General features: G+C 37.6%; 2 protein-coding genes across 4 annotated transcripts in view; both read left to right on the top strand.

Moving 5' to 3' along the window:
- Window positions 1-18,892, top strand: part of LOC125274624 (polymeric immunoglobulin receptor-like) — an 859,185-nt gene that overhangs the window by 186,039 nt on the left and 654,254 nt on the right. The window lies entirely within an intron of this gene.
- cacna1aa (calcium channel, voltage-dependent, P/Q type, alpha 1A subunit, a) overlaps window positions 1-18,892 on the top strand; it is a 115,171-nt gene that overhangs the window by 26,282 nt on the left and 69,997 nt on the right. Inside the window, 8 exon segments of the mRNA XM_048201594.1 lie at window positions 8,455-8,546; window positions 10,018-10,170; window positions 10,288-10,475; window positions 14,616-14,719; window positions 16,851-16,966; window positions 17,216-17,272; window positions 17,705-17,779; window positions 18,398-18,604. Coding sequence (XP_048057551.1) covers window positions 8,455-8,546; window positions 10,018-10,170; window positions 10,288-10,475; window positions 14,616-14,719; window positions 16,851-16,966; window positions 17,216-17,272; window positions 17,705-17,779; window positions 18,398-18,604 — 992 coding nt within the window.

Raw genomic sequence — 18,892 nt, 5'->3', positions numbered from 1 at the left:
AAGGTGTTTCATAGAGAATTTAAAACTGATATTTTTGCAGATTTCTACTTTTGAATGACCAAATTTTACTGTACAATGCCATGGTAGCAACTGTGGTGTATTTAGCTTGTCCAATTATATAAAACCCAACAAAATAAAATATGGAGTGAAAATATGATTGTAACAGGATAGTCTTATTAGTACATTGTTAACTAAAATATATAAAGATAAAATGCTAATTTACTATTTTTATTATAATTATTTTTATATTAATTGTAGATTATTATTTGCATATTTGATGATATAGCAAAGAGAAGTTGGCAAACCAAATATAAATATTTAAGAAAAAAAAGTGTTTCAAAAATATCTGTATTAATTCTATACTATGGTTACAATTTTTGTAAAGGTACACGCATAGGTGTTTGTTGTCTTCTCTCTGTGTTATGTATTTGTGTTTGTATATGTACGTACAGAATGAGATTCTCTTGTTTGATCTAGCAGAGACTGTGTGTATGTGTAAATGGGTCAGAGGGTGTGTTGGCTGCAGTAGGGAGGAGAGCTATAGTCCTGTTTGCCTACTGCAGCCATTTTCTCTCTACTTGCTCCATTCTGAGTCTTCATCATGTGCACAATGAACGTTTGAAGCAGGCTGAGAAATTGTCCTGTTTAACAAATGTATGTGTATATTTATGACTCTAATTTTAGTAAGATGGAAAAACAAATACATCATAAGCAAGGGTGAAGGAGAAAAGAGAAGCAAGAAAGAAATTGTGGCTGGTGGAATGAATTGCAGTGTGATCTTGGGTTTGTCTTTCCATGCTTCCCAGGGTTTAGCGAGGAGAAAGAGAAGAGAAAGGGAAAGATGCAACTGGGGAAGCAGTAGGTTGGAAACAAGCAGTGGCGTGTGTGTGTGTGTGTGTAAGAGAGAGAGACTGAGAGAGAGGAGAAGCAGAGCAAGCCAATGAGAGCAGTCTATGCAGGAGCTGCTGCAGTAACCTGTTTTTCACTACTGCAGATGATCAATCATCCAGCAAAACCTTGAGACACAATAACTTTCTCTTTCCTCACACACTCACATGCTGATATTCTCTCTCTGCTCACAGCTGTTCTCTCTTTGCTGTGGTAGGTAAATGGCGGATGTCTTTCAGTTGAGGAGCACTTTGAAGATGAAATGATATGTCCCCTCTCAACACCTCAGCTCTGGTCCTTTGATATAACACACATTAATAGCCCTTTCTCTTTTTCCCTTTTTCTCTTTATTTTCTGATAGAAATATACTGACCTGAACAACACATCTAAATCTGATGTAAAACAGCCACAACATGAAGCAGAGAGTGCACAAAAACACAATTTATGCACGCACAGTGGTCATAGTTAAATGATTGAAACAGCAAAAACATTGCAATAACACCTTCCAGTACACCAAAGTATTAGCTGTTCCAAGAATATGAATCATTTTCTTATGAAATATTTGTCAGACCTGATTGGGGTTGCGTCCAAAAGTAATGTGAAATGAATTCTAATTATAAAACAAAATAACTCTCAAATTGAATCTCAAATTTAGGTGTAACATATGCTTTGTTTTAAAGTCCCCCTGTAGTCAATAATTTTATCCCTTAAAACTCATCTTTGATAAACAAAATGACACATTTAAAGAGGTTGTATAATGCCACTTTTACAAGATGTAAAATAAGTCTCTGATGTCCCCAGAGTGTGTATGTGAAGTTTTGGCTCAAAATACCCCACAGATCAGTTTTTATAGCATCTTGAATTTGTCACTTTTTGAGGGTTGAGCAAAAACACTCCAGTTGTGTATGTGTCCCTTTAAATGCAAATGAGCTGCTGCTCTCAAGAAGAGGGCGGAGTTTCAAGAGCTCATGTTAGCAGCGCCGATTACCTCATGAAGACTCACTGAAAATGACAGAAACTGTTCAGCCTTTTATGTTCAAACTGGAGTCGGACAATGATGGAGAGACTCAAGAAGAAGTGACAACATGTAGAATGCAACAGGACATTTCTGAATGGTTAGTTGATGAATTTATGTAGCTGATGTGGAGTTAACTTAAAGTCTTAAAGTCTTAAAGTCATTGATTAGCATATTCTGTCATGATAATCTATAAATCGTTGTAAGATGCCTACAGAGCCAGAGAATATATGCTGCATGAAGATAGAACAGGTATAGTTTAGATTACGGTTATAATTTGTCATGTCGTCATCTTGCTTTTATGACGTGCTATTGCATTTGTGTTACGTACTGTATTGCAGTAACATGGCCTCACCCCTTTGTTGCGTGTTCCCGGGGGCAGGGTTTATGTAAATTTTAGGGTTAGTGATGTCACCAACCCAGGAAGAAGCTCATTGTAGTCCCTACCAGCTGTTTGTTGTAGTCCTTAAAGGGTTAGTTCACCCAAAAATGAAAATTCTGTCATTTATTACTCACCCTCATGCCGTTCCACATCCGTAAGACTCACACCCTTCATTAATCTTCGGAACACAAATTAAGATTTTTTTGTTGAAATCCGATGACTCAGTGAGGCTTCCATAGGGAGCAATGACATTTCCTCTCTCAAGATCCATTAATGTACTAAAAACATATTTAAATCAGTTCATGTGAGTACAGTGGTTCAATATTAATATTATAAAGTGACGAGAATATTTTTGGTGTGCCAAAAAAAACAAAATAATGACTTATATAGTGATGGCCGATTTCAAAACACTGCTTCATGAAGCATTGGAGCGTAATGAATCAGTGTATTGAATCATGATTCAGATCATGTGTCAAACTGCCAACGGCTGAAATCACATGACTTTGGTGCTCCGAACAGCAGATTCGATACGTTGATTCATAGCGCTCTGAAGCTTCCTGAAGTATTGTTTTGAAATCAGCCATCACTTTATAAGTCGTTTTTTTTTTTTTGGCGCACAAAAAATATTCTCGTCGCTTTATAATATTAATATTGAACCACTGTACTCACATGAACTGATTTAAATATGTTTTTAGTACCTTTATGGATCTTGAGAGAGGAAATGTCATTGCTGGCTATGTAGACCTCACGAAGCCATCGGATTTCAACTAAAATATCTTAATTTGTGTTCTGAAGATAAACGAAGGTCTTACGGGTGTGGAACGGCATGAGGGTGAGTAATTAATGACAGAATTTTCATTTTTGGGTGAACTAACCCTTTAAACAGAATTTGCATTGAACTTTGAGCATCCTAAATTTGCAGACGTTGTTTATGCTCAGCAACATCACACTCTAACTAAAGTTAAAAAAGTGAAATTACAATGAACCACCCCTTTCAATTTTTTTCCCCAGTGAAAATAATTTCTTCATGCCTTAAAATAGCTTGAACTTAACTCTACACCCTTGCTTTATTTACGCGGATCAATGAATATGCAAATTAGCTCAGTCTCCACTCACTCACACCAGCTCAGAGAGCCACTCAGTCAACTTTACTGTAGTAAACGCTGAACTATGGCAAGTGGAATTACTGGTTTAATGCAGCCATATATTTTGAACCAGAAACTGATTCAAAAGAAGAAGAAGAAGATGGAGAGTGAATTATACAGGGTTGTCGATGTATCAGAATGGTAATGCGTTTCATCATGTATTGCTCTCTATGTCGGACACATAGCGGTAATTGATATCATTAGCCTTTTGCTTGACTCTGTTATCAAACAGCTAATAATGTCTGTGCTAATGTTATACTGTACAAACCTTTTTCCCAATCGTCATCTCAGAGTCAGACAGCTGCTTTATAAAAATCAGCATCCTTGGAAACGCTTTGAACAACTCAGAACATCAGTGGAGAAAGACATACAGTATAGTTCATAATAACATCGTAATATACATCAAATACATAATTCACCCGCTATATTGCTAAATGTACCTGATTTTTCATAACCTTGCTTCTCTTGAGACCCTCCTGCTTTGCAGTTAATGATATATACTAAAGCCCGCCCTTATGTTGACGTGAATGGTTACAACATGTTTGTGACGTAGAGAACAAGGACGATTTCAAACCGCGTTTTTGAGGCTGTCTTTGGTTCACTGCAGATTTAAGGAGAAAAAAATCCAAATACTGATGAATTTGCACATGGTTTGTCTTAAAGCATATTAAAAACACAACATAGACATATAAACTACATCAAAACTTGATTTTCACTACAGGGGGTCTTTAATCTTTAAATGAACTTTTCAAAAAAAAAAAAAAAATGCTATTTATTAAATAATTTATCACATAAATATATTAATTATAGGCCTCCAGTTGGGGCCATTGATTGTATTTGTATTACCCAGGGAATTTATTAGTGTTAAGTTCACGCTAATTAGTCAACTGTGTAAGTTGCTTTGGATAAAAGCGTCTGTTAAATGCATAAATGTAAATGTGTGTGTGTGTGTGTGTTTGTCTTACTTTGTGTGGACCTTGTGTTTATGCACATTGAAAAAAGAACACCGAAATGATCCTTTAGTGCTGGAGATTCGAAGATATGAGAATCATTTGTGAATCAATTGAGTAAATCTGTTTTTGTTTATAAATGTATGTGTCCTTTATGGTCACACAAAATCCTGTAGAATGTTTTAGTTAATGTTTCACAGTGACTAAACATGATTGTTTTCTCGCATATGTATGTATGCTATGGCCATTTAAGATTGCAGAGTATGTAGATGCTATATGTTTTTAGATCCATCAAACCCCTCCTTTTGCCTTGTTAGCGCAGTGATGCTAAGATTCTATCAATGAGAAATGGCTCTTGTTCCCATGGAAACAGTTATGAATGAGAAGGGCCCAGTAACCGTAGAAACTGTCTGAATGAGGAATTGCCGGTTGCTATGGGGATATGGTGTATTGTGAGGAAGTCTGTGCGGTGAGAGTTGTCATCCTCATTTGCTCTCTAAACAAACAAACAAAAAAACAAACGTGAATGTGTTTTTGACTTCACTGCTGCTACAGTATTCATACAATGTTGGTAACTAAACTGTAGTGTTCTGACTAGTAGAAGCATTGACCATTTACGTCCACTGCTACAAAAAACACTGCCACTTTCCCATCCTTCTCTCACGCCTAGCTGTACACACATTTTCCCACACTCACAGTGTGTGTCTGTGATTGTGGTGAGATGAATTGGCAGATGCCTCCCGGTGGGCTGCCCCATGTCAGTGCAGTGTAAACACCTGTGAGTCCTCCTCTGTATCCCATAAGCCCAATCTGTCAGATTCTTTGGGGGCTCCACTGGAGCCCACACACCCACGATTCACCTTCCTAAACCTCCCAAGCTAAAAAAAAGCCAGGCGTCTCTCTCAGCACACCAGTTTAGTGGAAGAAACACTTTATGTATCCTTAAATTACCTGGGGGCCTCGAGCTAGGTGGTGTTCTCCATTGAGGGCCACTGTTCTGTTGAACAGTGGCAACAGATTTTAGTTTTTTGTTTTTGTTTTGTTTTGTTTTGTTTTGTTTTGTTTTGTTTTGTTTTGTTTTGTTTGCAGGTAGGTCACGGCATCAACATGTTCACTGTGTGTTGCTATATATTTTTGTTTTGTTCTGTTTGTTTTGTTTTGTTTTGTTTTGTTTGCAGGTAGGCCACGGCATCAACATGTTCACTGTGTGTTGCTACATATTTTTGTTTTGTTTTGTTTGCAGGTAGGCCACAGCACCAATGTGTTTATTGTGTGTTGCTACAGATTTTCGTTTTTGTTTTGTTTTGTTTTGTTTTGTTTTGTTTTGTTTTGTTTCGTTTGCAGGTAGGCCACGGCACCCACATGTTCATTGTGTGTTGCTACAGATTTTTGTTTTCTTTTGTTTTGTTTTGTTTTGTTTTGTTTTGTTTTGTTTTGTTTTGTTTGCAGGTAGGCCACGGCACCAACATGTTCATTGTGTGTTACTATATATTTTTGTTTTGTTTTGTTTTGTTTTGTTCTGTTTTGTTTTGTCTTGTTTGCAGGTAGGCCACGGCACCAACATGTTCACTGTGTGTTGCTACATATTTTTTGTTTTGTTTTGTTTGCATGTAAGCCACAGCACCAATATGTTCATTGTGTGTTGCTATATATTTTTGTTTTGTTTTGTTTTGTTTTGTTTTGTTCTGTTTTGTTTTGTCTTGTTTGCAGATAGGCCACGGCACCAACATGTTCATTGTGTGTTGCTATATATTTTTGTTTTGTTTTGTTTTGTTTTGTTCTGTTTTGTTTTGTCTTGTTTGCAGGTAGGCCACGGCACCAACATGTTCACTGTGTGTTGCTACATATTTTTTGTTTTGTTTTGTTTGCATGTAAGCCACAGCACCAATATGTTCATTGTGTGTTGCTATATATTTTTGTTTTGTTTTGTTTTGTTTTGTTCTGTTTTGTTTTGTCTTGTTTGCAGGTAGGCCACGGCACCAACATGTTCATTGTGTGTTACTATATATTTTTGTTTTGTTTTGTTTTGTTTTGTTCTGTTTTGTTTTGTCTTGTTTGCAGGTAGGCCACGGCACCAACATGTTCACTGTGTGTTGCTACATATTTTTTGTTTTGTTTTGTTTGCATGTAAGCCACAGCACCGATATGTTCATTGTGTGTTGCTATATATTTTTGTTTTGTTTTGTTTCGTCGGTTTTGTTTTGTCTTGTTTGCAGATAGGCCACGGCACCAACATGTTCATTGTGTGTTGCTATATATTTTTGTTTTGTTCTGTTTGTTTTGTTTTGTCTTGTTTGCAGGTAGGCCACGGCATCAACATGTTCACTGTGTGTTGCTACATATTTTTTGTTTTGTCTTATTTGCAGGTAGGCCACGGCACCAATATGTTCATTGTGTGTTGCTACAGATTTTTGTTTTGTTCTGTTTTGTTTTGTTGTTTTTTTTGTTTCAAAGCACTAACTGCTAGGCCAAAGCACTAACATGTTTAAATAACAAGACAAATAATATGTGTTTTATGAGTGGTTTGTCTTTTGTTTCTGTTTTTTAGGATAATTTAAAATGTTCACTCAAGCATTAGGTCATTTTATTTATGCATGTATGTTTAATGTGTTTACATGATGTTAACGTGTATAAGCTGTGAGTTAGGATTTGCCCACATTGTGTGGACCAAATGTCACTTGATAGCAAAACTTGAAGTTAGCTGTCAACAGTATCCATAAGGAATATGACTTAATAAACATATTCTTAATGATAATGTGAGTGTTTCCATGAGGGTTAGACTCAGAGTTACGAATCAAAAATATCATTATCTCTTTATAAAACAGTAGAAGTCAATGAAAAGTCCCCACCCTCATAGAGAAATAAGTGCGTTAGTGTGTTAGAGAATGGGAGAGAAAGTGTTGTATAATAAGTCAGGTACAGCTGACAGTGGTGGCTCGCAGACTGCAGCTCTATAAATAGACGAGGAGAGATGGGAATAAATCAGCCAGTCAGCATCTTCCTCTCACTCTCATCCAGCTCCTCCCCTCTCTCTGTTCCCTCTTCCTCTTCCAGCCCCCTTTGGCTCTCTTTCTTTGCCTCCTCCCCTTTTGCTCTGTTCATTTTCTCTCTCTCTCTCTCTCTCTCTCTCTCTCTCTCTCTCTCTCTTCCCCTTTCTTTCACATTTGGCTTTCTGTCCATCCTAAGTAATTTACATCAATATTAACTGAATAACCAGTCTTCTTTCAACCTCCCTGATTGCTGCCTCTCTGCATCAGTGTCCTTTGCTTTTAGTTTGCTCTACTGAAGACAAAGATGATGGCAGCAGCTTTCTTTAACAGTTGTCACTCATATCAAAGCAGTTTATACAGGTTAAAATATCTCAATGGGCATTTTCCTATATGTCATGCACAATGAAGCAGGTTTAGGTTGTCAGCTGTCTTCAAAATCAGGCTTCACGTGGTGTTAAAACAGATATTTTGTTGCAACATCTGTGGGGTTTGAATGTTGATTAAAATTCCTGTGTCATGTTTCACTATCCGTGCTGTATTGATTCAGTTGGATTCACGTCTTTGTTCTTCTCTGCGTGTTATCACTAAAGAGAATCAGTTTCCAGTGACTTTCCTGCACAAATAAAGGTCATATGAATACAAAGCAGCGGTACCCACATTTATCTCTATTCTCTGCGCATGGACCTCTGACATTCACTCTGCGGGGGGACGGGCTGTGTGTGCCATCCTCTCTCAAACCATTAATGCCCACTGCTTATCGTATTTGAGTCCATGATTCACACACTGTAGCACAGATGTCGGACCAGGTGAAGCTTTAATACTGTCATTTATGATTTTCACTTTGTCATTGTTCAGAATGGGCATTAGCTTTGTCTTGATGTAAACAGATTTACGTGAGCTCTGGTTATAAACCTTTGTCTCCCTTTATACACGTTTTTCTCAATAAAATCAAAAATCAAAACTGTCACTAAAATCAAATCCTCTATTAGCAAGGGCCGCTGTTTACCACAATATCCCAGGTTAAACCTTGACTTACTTTGTCTTGTCTTGGTCCTTTATTGGTTCTTTCTCTATTTCTCTCCAGAATTCTGTCAACAGTGGGTTCTGACTTTGACCTGAGAACGCTGCGTGCTGTTCGAGTGTTAAGACCTCTCAAACTTGTGTCTGGGATTCCAAGTGAGTAACATATTTGTTGCAATTCATTCTATATAAATGCTTTCCATACATTAAAAGTGGATGTGATTTGTACTGCTAAGCATCGCACTTGGTTTGAAGTCACTGAAGCAGGGTTTTAAAAAAATCTTAATTCGCCCTTACACAAATTATGGTCTTAAAAAGGTCTTAAAGAGGAGAAATTAGTCATGTCATTATATGTTGCTTGCACTGCCATGCAATGCAATGCAATGCAATGCAATGCAAAAAAGTATTTTTGTCTTTGTTTTCCTATTCAAATATCTAAAGAAAAATCTTTAAATCAAGATACAGTACATTTATTGAATGCAAATGTAAAATGAAGTCTTGAAAAATTATACAAAATCAAGTGAGCTTTATGCTTAGGACAAGAACATATACTGTATCTGTCAGTGAGTTATCAAAACTTCCAATTTGATTTAAGTGGATTTTTTTCTGAGCCCATTGGCAGATATTTGTTCTTGTTTTAATCATAAACATCATTTTGATCAGTTTTACAGAAAACAAGACTTCACATTGTCATGTTGTATCTCCAGTAAATGCATCTTGAATCTTTAGACATTTGGACTGGAAAACAAGACAAAAACACGTCACTTTTGTGCAGTGTGATCAGAAGGTACAGTAAAAGACATTTACATATTTTAGTGGTTGGAAGCAGAACAAGTCATAACAAGCTTTTTTGTAAAATGAATTAAAAAGTAATCAATATCTGTTGGAAGTTGTATTTTTAAACTGTACAGTGTTGTTAATCCAACTAATTGTGTTTCTCCCTAGACATTTACATTTAGAGCAAGGGTGTCCAAACTCGGTCCTGGAGGGCCACTGTCCTGCAGAGTTTAGCTCCAACCCCAATTAAACACACCTGAACCAGATAATCAAGGTCTAATTAGGCATACTAGAAACTTTCAGACAGGTGTGTTGAGGCAAGTTGGAGCTAAACTCCGCAGGACGGTGGCCCTCCAGGACCGAGTTTGGACACCTCCTGATTTTAGAGAACATATTGACACATTGTGTTCCCTTCGATTCATTCCTTAATTATTTTTTTTTTACTTGGTCTTCAAAAAGGTCTTTAAAAAGTCCTAAAAATACCTTCATAAAACCTGCAGAAACCCTGCTGAAGACAAATGCCACTGAGTCTTGCATGTCACATGATCAATTTGATGTGTTTAAAAATGCAACTGCAAATGTGATTTGATGGCTTGGTGTAGGGGAAGTTAAATTTCGTCATATTCCTCAGAGAAAACTATCGCATGATCTGAAAAGACTTGAATATACAGTTCATAAGAATTGCTTTTATATGCTGATTCAGTAAATTTGAAGTATGATGATGCACAGCTTACATTGTACACTTTATGCCATATTACAAGCTGTGAAGTTTTGTAATCCAATTTTATGCTGCAAAAAACAAACACTAAAACCTCTGACAATGTCAATATGCTTGTTCTCTTTCCTCCAGGCTTGCAGGTTGTTCTCAAGTCCATTATGAAAGCCATGATCCCTCTGCTGCAGATCGGTCTGCTGCTATTCTTTGCCATCCTCATGTTCGCCATCATTGGTCTAGAGTTCTACATGGGCAAATTTCACACCACTTGCTTTGACGAATTCACTGGTAGGTCACTTTGTGACATTCCGTGATCTCCAAAACTGTCACTATCACAGGAAGAACAATTTAATTAATTAGGAAAAAATCACGTTTCTCTTTCTTACACCCTTTTCTTTCTGTTAGATGAAATCCGAGAGGAGTTTCCATGCGGGCCTGTGACTCCTGCTCGGACCTGTCCTAATGGAACAGTATGTAAAAAGTACTGGCTTGGACCTAACTACGGTATTACCCAGTTTGACAACATCCTGTTTGCCGTGCTCACGGTCTTCCAGTGCATCACCATGGAGGGCTGGACTGACCTGCTATACTATGTAAGTCGCAATGCGGCGCCACTGAGGTTCCTCGTTTCATTTTTGGATTTTTGACCTATGCTTTAAAAGAACAGAGTAGAAAGAAGCAATTGACCCTTCGCAAAGACCCGCCCCCCTTAGTTACTGTTGCTATGTCCGACAAGCTGTGGCGCTGTCATGCCACACAGAGTGGAAAATACATCACGGAGCTAAGAGGACACTGACAACACGTCGACAGACAAGACAGAGCAGGTTACTTATGATATTAAACAAAGTCCCAGCTTTCAAACTGTGTAGTTTTTTAAGAAATTCAAACAATAAAACCCGTTTTTTTTAATGTGCCGTGACCATGGTCGTGACAGATTGCTGTTGCGCCTCAGCTCAAGAGGCTCGTAAACCGATCATCTCTTCCTACTAGTCCATTTATAGCATCAAATAAACATGAATGAACATGAGAATGAATGTTGTTTCAAACGCGGAAAGACGTCAATACACACAATTTTTTCAAGTTTAACTCCACCGAGGTTAATCTTCTAACTACTGGCTGCTTTGTCGGACAAAATGGCAGATTCGGCGTTCTGATTGGTTAGATCGCTTGTCAATCAAACTCCAGACGAAGGGTCAATTATTTAGTTTTATTTGCAATGTTAATATCTGTGTTCATATTGAATGCGATCAAAATTTTATTTTAGGAATAAGTCATTTTTATTGAGGATAATGGTACATTTTTGTTTCTGTGATCATCATTATTCCAGTCTTCAGTGTCACATGATCCTTCAGAAATCACTCTAATATGCTGAATTGCTGATCAAGAAACATTTCTTATTATCAGTCTTGAAAACAGTTGTGCTGCTCAGTATTTTTGTGTAAACTGTGATATATTTTTTTCAGGATTATTTGATGATCACCTTTTCTCCTGGACATCCTATATCATTTTGGTTTTGATTAATCCTTAGTGTAGAGGATTACTGATTTCTTCTACTTCAGGATTATCAAAAAGTAACCAATCTTAGAGACTGAATAGCCCCACCTAATCCACATTCCCTGTACCTTTCACTCGCAGACATACAGTAAGCAAAATCTTGCCTATAGAGTCAGAGGCGGTGCAGTGCATTTATAGTCTTATCGCTTGTGGCCAGCCTGTCCACTCTGAACAGACAGAGCTGTTTCTGGTGAGGTGAGTTCAGCCGCCCTCTGCGACAGAAAATATGGCAGTGATGTTCAAGATTTCCACATACTAATGTTTACCTCAGGGACCAGTTTAATCTCAATGCCACGCCAATACTTCCCACAAATCAAATCAGCAGATTTACCTGAAGAACTAAAGGTTTATTTTAAAAATGATCTTGGCAATGAGAAATAAGTCTGAAGGTGGTGACTAAGGCTTGCAGTTCTGCACAGCCCAATCAGATGTCATCATCTCTTATTTGGTCTTACTGTATTTTTATCCTTGTTTCCTTCTTTCATTACTCTGTGTCTCGCCATCTCTATACCCCGATTTCTACTTGCCCCAGCTTTTTCCTTCCTCCTGTTTTCCTCCTCTCTCCGGTGAACAGGGCTCTATATATAACACACCCTGCTCAACTGAAGTTATTCTTACAGCTGCTGAGAAAGAAACCTATGAAAATTTAATTGCAAAAAAGCTGCAGTACATACTGGGGCTTTCAGAGCTCTCAGACATGAAGGAGCGGACCAAAAAAAAGTGGGGCAGATTAAGAGAGACAGAAAAAATGACAGGGAGGAAGACTATGGTTCATAACTATGTCAAATGGCATTGTATATTACAAATATTATTGACTCTTTAACTAATGGCTTTTGTTCCTCTTTTGTAAGTCGCTTTGGATAAAAGTGTCTGCTAAATGCAAAAATCTAATGTATGTAAATGAAAATTAAATATGAAGATCTCAGCAGCTTCAGCTGGTTAATAATTGAGCTATTTTAAAATATCTTTGAAGGAATAGCTACTGTAGTTTACTTCATTTACGTCATCCCGTTCCAAACCCATATGACTTCTTTCTTTTTTGGAACGCAAAAGGAGATATTTAGCAGAATGTCCAAGCTGCTTTTTTTCCATTTATTGAAAGCAAATTAACTGTCAAGTAATATTTTCAGTGGATAATGTTTTAAATTTTAATCTTTCTCTCATACACAGCTATTGAAGGCTTTAGAAGACTTGAAATATAATGTGCAAGTCATATGCCCTACTTCTATGATGCTTTGATGGTGCTTTTCTCCCCATCCATTTTCATTATATGGAAGAGAGCAGATCGGACATTCTGCTAAACATCTCCTTTTGTGTTTCAAGGAAGAAAGAAAGGCTTGTGAATGATGGTCTCAGCCTCAGAAATCTGTTGGCTGAAAGTCTGATGCATAAGGCAAACAAAATGGGAAACATTTTGGGAGTTTCAAAGTTGTTATCTGGTTGGTTCAATTCTCCAGGATTTCTGGGAGACGTGTGAGTCGCATTCTTTAACAGTCCGCCTGGAAAAAAAGCAGTTGTGACACCAAACCCCCTTATGCAAGAAGAAAGCCGTTTGTGTGACAATCAGCACTGACAGTGGGTACGGAAAGTATTCAGACCCCCTTACATTTTTCACTCTTTGTTATATTGCAGCCATTTGCTAAAATAATTTAAGTTCATTTTTTTTCTCATTAATGTACACACAGCACCCCATATTGACAGAAACACACAGAATTGTTGACATTTTTGCAGATTTATTAAAAAAGAAAAACTGAAATATCACATGGTCCTAAGTATTCAGACCCTTTGCTGTGACACTCATATATTTAACTCAAGTGCTGTCCATTTCTTCTGATCACTCCTTGAGATGGTTCTACACCTTAATTTGAGTCCAGCTGTGTTTGATTATACTGATTGGACTTGATTAGGAAAGCCACACATCTGTCTATATAAGACCTTACAGCTCACAGTGCATGTCAGAGCAAATGAGAATCATGAGGTCAAAGGAACTGCCTGAAGAGCTCAGAGACAGAATTGTGGCAAGGCACAGATCTGGCCAAGGTTACAAAAAATTTCTGCTGCACTTAAGGTTCCTAATACTTGGGACCATGTGATATTTCAATTTTTCTTTTTTAATAAATCTGCAAAAATGTCAACAATTCTGTGTTTTTCTGTCAATATGGGGTGCTGTGTGTACATTAATGAGGAAAAAATGAACTTAAATGATTTTAGCAAATGGCTGCAATATAACAAAGAGTGAAAAATTTAAGGGGGTCTGAATACTTTCCGTACCCACTGTATATCAAGATCAACAAATTGCTGGATTTTCAAAAATGTGAAGTTTGCTGCACCATTGTTGCAGTAAATTTGCACAATGTTCTGAATTAATAATTTATTAGATCACACCGGTCTATTACCATAGTTAGGAACATAATAGGACTTTACATTTTCACACCCCTAAACTTGACGTGGAACAAAATAAGCCCTGATTGGTTGTTTTACATGTCGGTCAGATGTTCTCTTGGGTGGTCCTTGGCCAATAAAAGCTGCCGGACCTTCTGTCCTACGTGAGACTAGGTGAATGGTGACACAATTTTCATTTTTGGGTGAACTATCCCTTTAAAACAAAAAGTGTGCTCTTGAAATAGAGCACCAAAACCAAATTGCGGAGATATTGTAACATCATCTACGTTTTTCCTGAAAGCAGTGCTTGTGGGCTGTTTCAATCTAGGCTTTTGTAGCCTGGGCTCCTTCCCTAGAGGCAGCCAGTGGAGCAATGCCATACAAGATGGCTGCCCATTTGTTCCTCTCTGCAGTGGCAGGGTGCAGCAGTGCCGAGCACCCAGCTGTGCATACCACAGATGAAGCAGTCCCAGCCAGATGGTTGCTACTCTCAGGTTGCACGTCGCATGGTACGTGGTGTCCTAGGATCTGCCACGGTACTGTCATAGATGTTCTCATCCTCTGTAAGCAGGGTCAGATTTTAACTTCCCCTCTCCCTTTAAAAAATACTAAATAAAAAAAATGACTAACAATCTGATGCTTTCCTACTTGACACCATTGGAAGAGAGCTGTGGAGAGTCTTGGGAAGGCAAATGCAAAGAAAACCAGATGAATAAACTGTACTCTCAGCTGGAGAGAGAAAAAATGTTTGGATATGTGCCTCATTGTACTGACTGGGCTGTTTTATGCCGTTACAGAGCAATGATGCTTCAGGGAGTGCATGGAACTGGATGTACTTCATCCCCCTCATCATCATCGGCTCCTTCTTCATGCTCAATCTTGTGCTGGGTGTGCTGTCAGGGTAAGAAACATATCTCAGGGAGTGTGAACTCTTCTCAAAATCAGCTGTATCATTTTTTTTTCTTTCTTTTTTCAGGTGTATCGTCTAATTTGCTAATGAATTTGGATTGTTTATGAAAATATGCAGTTTGTGGATATTATGCATTATATTCATTGTTCATTATTTAATAGCCAAAAGTGAAAACTGATCTTTTGTACAAACGAGTTCACGTCAGTGTCACAAATTTGCTTATTTTATTAGTAACCTAATTAGTGACCTAGTGCCGAATCTGAGATATTTCTTAATAAATGTTTATTTTGTTTTAAATTACATTTTGAATCCCAGAATTTAGTGTTGCCTCAAGCAACGTTTAATTAATCAGATGTACATAGATGAATTGCAATATTTATTTTGCACATTCTTTACTAAAAGTTCACTCGGAAATATTTAAAAACATCAGAAGGACATCAGAAAGAAGCTTAAAATGATGTCTAAAAAAATGTTCATCACAAGAATTTGTCCCCACAACTTATTAATTTGTACCCTCGTTTTAATTCAGTTAAATTGTGGCTACAAATTAGTGCAACATGGCCACATTTTAACTGAAATGAGGGCATTAATTAAGTTGTGGGAACAAGTTCTTAAAGGATTAGTTCACTTTAAAATGAAAAATAGCCCAAGCTTTACTCGCCCTCAAGTCATCCTAGGTGTATACGACTTTCTTCTTTCTGATGAACACAATCTGAGTTATCTAAATATCCTTCCTGACGCATCCAAGCTTTATAATGGCAGTGAACGGGACCAACGAGAATGAAGCTGCTTCCATCCATCATAAACATACTTCACACGGCTCCGGGGGGGTTAATAAAGGGCTTCTGAAGTGAATCGATGCGTTTGTGTAAAAAAAAAATCCATGTTTAACAAGTTATGAAGTAAAATATCTAGCTTCCGCCAGAATGCCTTCCATATTTAACTTACGAAAATGTGACGTCAGTTCCACTTTTTTCGTAAGTTGAATACGCAAGGCGTAGGACGTAGCGTAAGCATTTTGAACTGCGAGAGTTTTACACTTTCTTCCTAAGTTGAATACGGAAGGCGGTCTGGAAGCGTTTATGATGCACTTTCTTGAGCTTTGAACTCATTGGTCCCGTTCACTGCCATTAGAAAGATCGGATGCGTCAGGATATTTATTAATATAACTCCGATTGTGTTCATCTGAAAGAAGAAAGTCATATACACCTAGGATGGCTTGAGGGCGAGTAAAGCTTGGGCTAATTTTCATTTTAAAGTGAACTAATAATTTAATTTGTGGCCGTGATGTCTTGCTTTTTTGTCATGTGCAGGCCTCCATAGTTAATCTACCAAGAAGCCAGTTATTGGCCCTGCGTTCCATTCGGAAGGGCTCATCCCTATGCCCTAATCCCTTCAAAGCGTTTACCCTCCGGAGTGAGAGCTTTGAAGGGTTGAAGGGTGTAGGGGTCAAAAAAACTATTTTTTTGGAACACACTTCAGAGTCATCTTAACGAGACAATCAAGGAGGCGCCTTCGTCTTTTTTCCCCTGGTTAACTCTTTGTATTAATACGCATTCATTTACTGTAGTAACATTATAAGCTACTGCCGGTCTTTTACGTTAAATATATTGTGTCTATGTATTTGAAACATTTGAATGGACTGATAAAGGGAGCTGTATGTCATTTGTCATTTTGACCATAATAATGTACCAAATCTAACTCATATAAATACTGCAGTAGTATAGAAAAATACTATATATACATTTATAGTTCAATCAAACTTCTAACACTCCTGTACCCATTCTGTGACGTCAAACAACTTCCCTGTGCAAAGGATCATGGGGGCCCGAAGTGTCCATCAGTTGTACCCTTCGAAATCCTTCATTCCAAAGAGGCCCTTTGAAGTGGCCAGTTTTGAGCACTTCGGTTTGGAACGACCCCTCAATATGGCGGCCATGATTGTTTTCACTCCAAAGTGCCCTTCGGAGGGCGATATTATCCCGTTTGGAATGCAACGCCAGTGATTCTGATGATGGTCAAAATTGTCCAGTGTATCTGTATTTAACTAGTGTGTATATGCATTTTGTGTTCATCTGTTGATGAGCATTTGTTTGCATGCATGTGTATGTATGTGATACAGAGAGTTTGCCAAAGAAAGGGAGCGAGTGGAGAACAGGAGCGAGTTTCTTAAGCTGAAGCGTCAGCAGCAGATAGAGAGAGAGCTGAACGGATATCTGGAGTGGATCTGCAAAGCAGGTAAATGCCATAGAAAGAGCCATTAAATAGTCCAGAGAGAAGCTAAAGCTAAGAATACAGATAGCAGCTTGTATCTTTTGATACGGACGTCTTTACACGTGTACGTCTCAGTCTTGGAACGTGCTGATAACGTACAAAATGTTTCATCAGGCATCTTTTCGCACTAGAAATTGTCCCCATTTTCATGACTTTTGCAGTCATTTGATTTGAGTCTTTTTTTTTTCTTTCTTTCTTTTTTTTTATGAATAGAAGAGGTGATTCTAGCTGACGAGGACAATGACCCAGATGACCGACTGCCCTTTGACGGTATTTACATGAGCTCCATCCTTCCTTCCTTTTCATCCCCCTGTCCTCCTCTCTTTGCTCCCTCACTGGGACTAGGTGTTGATTTCCCATTGTAAAGGAAGAGAGATATCAATAGCATGTTGGCTTTGCTGAGGGGGTGATATTGTATACTTCATGTCCATAAGGACAGTTAATGCAGTGTACATGAGAACATTTACATGGACCGTCCATCTGTAGCTCACAGCAGAGATGTGATTTCTTGACTTCCTATTTGTCTGTGATCCATATAACACTACACTTGCTAGTTGTCTCTTCTTTTCTTCTTTTTGTTAAACTATTTATATTATATCTATTAATTTTGTGTCACTTGTGAGTATTTTAGCTGTCTGAATCTGTGTGTATGCTGTGAATATGTTAAATTAGAAATGAGTGATTATGGTCTGTTATACACAGGCACAAGGAGGAGACCCACCATTAAGAAGAGTAAAGCAGAGCTGCTGGATGCAGAGGATGGAGATGGAGATATAGGTGTGCTTGAGAGTTATACATACACTTATGAAGTTTATATTGTTTAGGCTGTAGGCTCAAAGGGTGATCAAAGGGGTAATACCATAAAAATAATACTAAAATAAAAAGACATGCTAGTTTTTGGTATTCTTTGAAAGACAAACCATGATATATTAATATAAAGTATCAAAATATATATTTCAGTACCATAGTATTACCATCTTATACAATCTTTTTTTTTCATAAAGGACCATTGTTCCCCTGAGCAACACACTTCCACCTCCAAAAGGATTGTGCCTGTAATTATTTGTATACTATAATAAGTACATACTTATTTACAGTGGGTCCAAAAGGCTGATTTGCAGTTATTTTTGAAAAAAAAAAAAAAAAAAAAAAAAAAAAAAAATATATATATATATATATATATATATATATATATATATATATATATATATATATATATAAAATATATGATGATTATTTAACCTGAATTTCAGAATTTTTTTCATTGTAGAATTAGTATATGTGTGTGTTTTTTCGTTTATAATTTTCGGATGCCATATCAAACACCTTTAGATTTTCCTTGAATTTTATCATTTCCCTGCCGCTTGGCTTCTCTATTTCTTTATTTTCCGTAAGGTTCTCCGTTTGCGCGGGGCAGTCTGAAGAGCTCGAAACTGGAGGGCTCTTCCTTCCATAAAAAGGAGCGTCGACTGAGATTCTTCATTAGGCACATAGTGAAGACGCAAGCATTCTACTGGATTGTGCTGTGTCTGGTGGGACTCAACACACTGTGTGTGGCTGTCGTGCACTATGACCAGCCCGACCTGCTCTCCGACTTCCTCTGTAAGTCTGTTTTCACTTGTCCATTAGCTAATCTGTAGCACAGAATCTATATGACATTTCCATATGTATAATCTGTGCAGATGTGCTTGTCAGCAGTTTTGAATCCGTGAAGTTTCTTTCATTATCTGTATATAAATAGAGAGAAATTATGTTTTAGTGTTTTCCTTTTCTTTATTTTCCTTTATGTTCTGTTTTCTGGAGATGTTAGTCTGCTTCTCTCCTTTTATCTGAGTTTATTCAATAGTTGTTAGAAAGTAATGTATTACATTTTGGACCCTTAAAAATGTC

This window comes from Megalobrama amblycephala, linkage group LG1 (assembly GCF_018812025.1).
Source record: "Megalobrama amblycephala isolate DHTTF-2021 linkage group LG1, ASM1881202v1, whole genome shotgun sequence".
NCBI classification, from domain to species: Eukaryota; Metazoa; Chordata; class Actinopteri; order Cypriniformes; family Xenocyprididae; genus Megalobrama; species Megalobrama amblycephala.
Note: the sequence above shows the minus strand (reverse complement) of the source record. Positions and strands in the feature narration are given on the sequence as shown.